Source organism: Bactrocera latifrons, unplaced genomic scaffold (assembly GCF_001853355.1).
Source record: "Bactrocera latifrons isolate USDA-ARS-PBARC rearing strain unplaced genomic scaffold, ASM185335v1 scaffold_66, whole genome shotgun sequence".
In the NCBI taxonomy this organism is placed as follows: Eukaryota; Metazoa; Arthropoda; class Insecta; order Diptera; family Tephritidae; genus Bactrocera; species Bactrocera latifrons.
The window spans coordinates 973,106-978,524 of NW_017537334.1; the positions used below are offsets into that span (position 1 = coordinate 973,106).

General features: G+C 33.6%; 1 protein-coding gene and 1 long non-coding RNA gene across 2 annotated transcripts in view; both read right to left on the bottom strand.

The window, feature by feature from the left end:
• Nucleotides 1-1,160, bottom strand: part of LOC108975506 (GATA-binding factor C) — a gene marked incomplete in the record, with an annotated part of 123,053 nt that extends 121,893 nt beyond the window's left edge. The window contains 1 exon segment of the mRNA XM_018944023.1: nucleotides 563-1,160. Within this exon segment, the coding sequence (XP_018799568.1) occupies nucleotides 563-854 (292 nt within the window).
• Nucleotides 1,161-1,192: 32 nt separating this feature from the next.
• LOC108975507 overlaps nucleotides 1,193-5,419 on the bottom strand; it is a 9,369-nt gene continuing 5,142 nt past the window's right edge. The window contains exon 2 of the long non-coding RNA XR_001993876.1: nucleotides 1,193-1,270. This is a non-coding gene — a long non-coding RNA (uncharacterized LOC108975507). The remainder of the gene's footprint in view (nucleotides 1,271-5,419) is intronic.

Consider the following 5,419-nt stretch of genomic DNA (forward strand, 5'->3'; position numbering starts at 1 on the left):
AATATTTTTAGATATTTTTACAAAAAAATATTAATTAGCTAATAATGATTTTAAGAAATTTAGTTTATAAAAAAATTAAACTTTAATCGCGTTAATTATTTGTTTTAATCTTCCACAAATAAAAAAACATATGATAAATCAACAAAAAAGTAGAAATAATTCAATAGAGTGTACTTTTCACATATTGTTAAATATTTTCTTATTTGTAGAATACTAAAGTAATTAATTAATGATTTGTTTTTTTTTTTTTTAAGTTTAAGTTTAAGGAAATTTGGACAAAACTGCGAAAAAAATTCAATAAAAAATTAAAATTAATTTATGTTTAATTTTTTGGACTTCCACAAAACAAAAACATTAAAATTCGACAAAAATTTGTATTTTTTTGTTTACAGAGTTGAGATCAAAAACTATTTCCTTACGAAATGTTGTTCAATTGTACAGGAAATTGAATTTTTTCCATTCTTATTTTTTTTAATGTAAAAAGTTTTTGAACTCCCATTAATTGAATAGAGGGTTCACGTTAATATAGTATATCATATATTATTAAACAAATTCCACTTACTGTGCTGATGATAGCTCGGATAGTAGCGTCTGTGATGGCCGTTGCTTTCCAGCGCGTAGAAGGCGCTCATATCGGTGGTGTCCAGGCCGCCGAGACCGCCACCGCCACCACCGCCGCCGCCGCCGCCTAGGCCAGCGCCACCGCCCATCGCTGTGCTACCAGCGGCTGTGAGGGCGTGATGTCCCAAGCCGGCGCCGGCGCCGCCCAGGCCATTCGCTTGCGGAGAGCTGCCCAAACGCGGATTGTCATACCAGCTGCGGGCGGCAGCTTCCGCTGTTGAAGTCATATCCATTTCGAGAATAATTTTGAATGTTTTTTGTGAACAACGAGGGCGAAAAAAAATTTCCTATTAATTGTTTTTTTATGCTTTTATAATTTCTTTGTTTGTTTTATGTGTTTTTATTTTTGCTTGTGGGTGTTGGCTTATTTGCTACCAATTAAAGACGACCACGCGCAATTTCTCGCCAATTTTAATATTTCTGATTTATTTCAATACTTTTCACTGCACAGTCTGACGAAAAAGTACACATTTTGTTTTTGTTGTTGGCTTTTTGTTAATATATTTCGCACTTATGTATGTAAATCAATTTATTTGCTTGGTTTTTCACAGTTTTATATTTTATTAGTTTCTTGTTTTTATTTACTTTTTCGTTTTTGCTATTATTTATTAGCTTTGCTTGTCATTAACTGTTGCTTGATTGATTTGTGCTGTTGAGAAATGGAAATAAAAAATGCATTAATAAATATTTATAAATTCGTAATTATAAAATTCGAAAATTTATTGGATATTTATGGCTACGGCGTCGGCACAATTTGATAAGATTTGCTTTGCTTGACGAACCGTCACAGTTAACCATCGACAGCGGAATAACGGCAAAAATATTGATTTCGATTTCTTAGCAATCAAGCGATTTTTATCATCGCCATCATTAAATTTTCGGACAGTAGCTGCTGAGGAGCGCAGCGGTGGCTTATCACGCCACACGGCAGCAACAACAAACAATAATAAAAAAATTGTAACAACAAAATCTCAATAAGCACCTACAAAGCGCTAACATAAATTTTTATCTGCAGCAATTTTTTTTTTGGAGTTTTTATGTATTGTTTTCCACTCGCTTTCGCGCTTGCTTGCGTGTTTTTTCTTGCTTGAATCTTGTTTTGAGTAATAAGACACTTTTATGGCATCCTTTAGCACACTTCATCAAAATTTAATGAAATAAATTTCAAATAAAACATACATAATGCGGCTATGTGTGCCTAGCGCCCTTGGTAAGCGCGTCTTTGGCGCTCAGCAAATAGAGTGTGATAATATTGACTGCTTTCAAGTCATAAAATGAGATTTATGGTATGACAGTCTTCTGCAGTGAGCGCTAAATATATAAAGTAAATGCTAGTTATATATTTCTCTAAGTATATACAAATGTATGTATGCATTTCAGTGCCGCTATATTAGTAATTATTGTAGCATGTTTATTCTCACCTTCACCCCCAAAAATTTATATACTTTTATCACCGCTTTTTTACTTTTGAGTTTGTCAACAACAACAATACAAATCTTAGTAACAAACACACAAGCTCCAAAAAGTCGGTTTGTTGTCTGTCACTACCTCAATGTTTGTATTATAAATAGGAAATCAACAAAACTGTGTTTGTTGCTATTTACTCGCGATAAGCGTCGGAGCTGTAAATTGATTTGTTAAAGTCACTCAAAAAATTGTGCGTGTTTCATGAGCTGACCGAAGTCTAAAAACCTACTCTGTAAGTAAATGAGACTAACAATTGCTGCATAAATCGTCTTCGATTCAACAGTTTGCAGCTTTACGAGTATATCAATATTTGAAGAAAATATGTGTTTTACTTAAGATTTGCTATCTTATCACAAAGTCTAGAAATCGTTTCTCTTAAGCATTTCAGCTGATAACTTTCGAATAGTTAAGTCTATAAATCAGCATATTTTGCATAAACCGTCTTCGATTCGCCAGTCACTAGTTCGCTTAATACCAATTCTACGGGTCTTCTCTCTAAAAAGTTTCAACACACAAAATTTGAAGTGTCGAAGTCTACAAATCTCCTTTCTTAGCAATTTTAACGTACAAGTTTTGCCTAAACCGTTTTCGATTCGCCACTTCGACGTTCACTAGCTTAAGTTATGCTCGCTTTTCCACTTATCATATGCAATTATGGGCGAATTAAATGACATTTTTCTTTTATACCCAAAAAATTGAATTTTATGTTTAAATTCAGGAGGCACTGTATATGTTTCAGTGCTGCCACAATAAAAATGTCATTTATAAACGAAGTCTTGACTGCATTTGAAGATATTTAGGTAAATATTGGTATATCAGCATGTCTAATAAATTAATATTTCAAAGGTTCACTGTTAATTGAGGAAAAGAAAGAAGAAAAATAAATTGAAATTTTGAAGTTTAAACTCATGAAAATAGTTTTTTTTTTTTTTGGACATTTCCAAATTTAAACAAATATATTACAGCACTTTAAACAAAAACCGCAGCTTCGTGTGCAGCTTTTGAATCGCGTGTTTAGAGTAACTATCGGAGCAATGGTTGTGAGTGCGCTTCTAGCACTACAACAACTAGAGCTTATCTTCAATTTTACATAAAATTCATAATTTGCAGTCGTAAGGCTTTCGTGGTTACTCGAAACGCTGGTGAAAACTCGAAAATAAGACATTTCCGAAATGTCTTAACTGACGAAGCGCATAATATTTCCCCTTGGCATAATTTATAACTAATTTAAAAGCAGTCCAACACCTTGATATCCTGTCACTGCTACTAATTATGCATTTCGGGCAGGTGGCATTGACATCGAAGACGCATTACACGTTTTTTAAGTGCGTCACTCTTGCGGTAATTACTTCCAATTGGTGCTGGTGGTGCTATTTTTCATTGACGCACAGGCAATTTGTATTATTATTTATAAGCATTAGTGGGAAAATGTGTAAAATATATTGGTAGTCAGCTAATTTGCGGTCAATTGCCTGCGCAATGAGGTGTGGCATGGAATTATTGTCGAATTGTATGGGTTAGGAGTTCGATAAATGGAGATGTCAGGCAGAAAATGCAGTGGCTTCATCAGATTTCGAATATCTGTATATCTGTAAACAAGAGAAGGTAATTCTATAAGAAATTTTTGCTAAGAATAGGAGATTTTCACACACAAACAAAAAAAAAAAAACAATATTTTATACAGACATGTGTTCTTCATTAGATCATTATTTCAATGTCATTTGGTATTTTAGTGCTTTAAAAATCTATTGACTTGCTGGAAAACGCATTTCTTATTCCATTTTCTATAATATTGTACAAAAAACTAGCTGAGGGCGTGATAAATATTTTTTTCATTGCATTAAAAATATTTTTTTTTTCAAAGCCTTTATTTCATTTAAATGCTTTTCCGCAACTTCACATGTCATTTTCAATGTTTTTCTTTTATTTTGACTGCTATATACTAATGAACCGCCAGCATACACTCACTATAAGGCCATTGATACACGTATAAATGCATGCGAAAGTACTTAAGTGCTCGAGCATAGATAAATTCACACATATATGTGCGTATATTTGTCACTTGTGCATTGCACATTTCACATTGGCAGCTAAAAATGATTAATTGTGCAGCGCCACATTTGTGGATTGCGCTCAAAAACAAAGGTATAAGTACTCCAACGCACTGCAAACACATACACCTACATGCATACCTATAAACATACATATGCATAATGACACTTCACTCTCTCCATTGTCTGTACATTGTGTACATTTGCTCAGCGTGTTGGGCTTTGAGATTTTTCGGAAATTTCGCCAAATTAGAAAACGTTTTGTTGCACTGCCTGCGGCGCTTTGCAAGAACGTGCATCAAGGTGGTCTTTCGCATCCTTTTTCGTTTTGATTTCCTTTTTAATGGAAAATAAAAATGCTTACTGTGACACTACTCTTGTGCCTTCTCTTGTGCCGCACATTTGTTGCACTGTTATGTGAATTCGGTTGCTTGCCTCCTTATGACCGGTTAATAAAATGGGTAACAATTATTTTTGTTTACTATCAGTAGTGCTTAGACAATTGCAAATTAGCTAATTTTTCTCTGTGTGCGTTTAATGGCACTGCAACATTGACAGGCATTTTTGCTATTGTTTGCTGAAGTGATGCTGTCTGCGGTTTGCTGGTGTGGCCATTTGAGTGCTCTATCAACTGCATGAGTTGCTTTGTGTGTAAGAATGTATATGTGTAATTGTGAGAAATCGGAAAGGCGTGTGAGAATGCTATGCAGTGTGTGAGGCCTCAATTTGACAGGTTCATTTGCTGCTAATTGTTGTTGTTATGGCAAGTATTTGAAATTCGAAAAATTGCGGCAGCGATTTGCTAGTCTAAAACAAACAAATTTTCCCCCCAGCACTACAAAAATGCAAAATAAATTGATTTTTTTTTTAATTTTGTTGCAAATTGTCATGGGTCATACTTGGCAGGCATAATCCTATAATCTTCACATCAATACTGCTTCGAAGTCTACCAAATTTTTAAAATTGATTATTCGTTTCTGCTTGCTTAGGGAGTTGAATTTAATCACTTTAGGTGTTTATCTAAGTAATCTAGCACTCGACTTGAGCATAAATACTAGAGGTTAGCGAATAAAGCGGATATGTTATGTACACAAACAAATATGGACTTTGTTTTGGTTTGATAAGGTAAATAATAATTAAACACAAAATAGAAATTTTGAATTAATGCAAAATCAYTTTTATGTATTTTGAAAACAAAATTTTTTTATGAAATTTTAAATCGGGGTTCTTTGAAATGCAAAATAAATTTGAAATTATTAATAAAATACACCCTTTGCAAA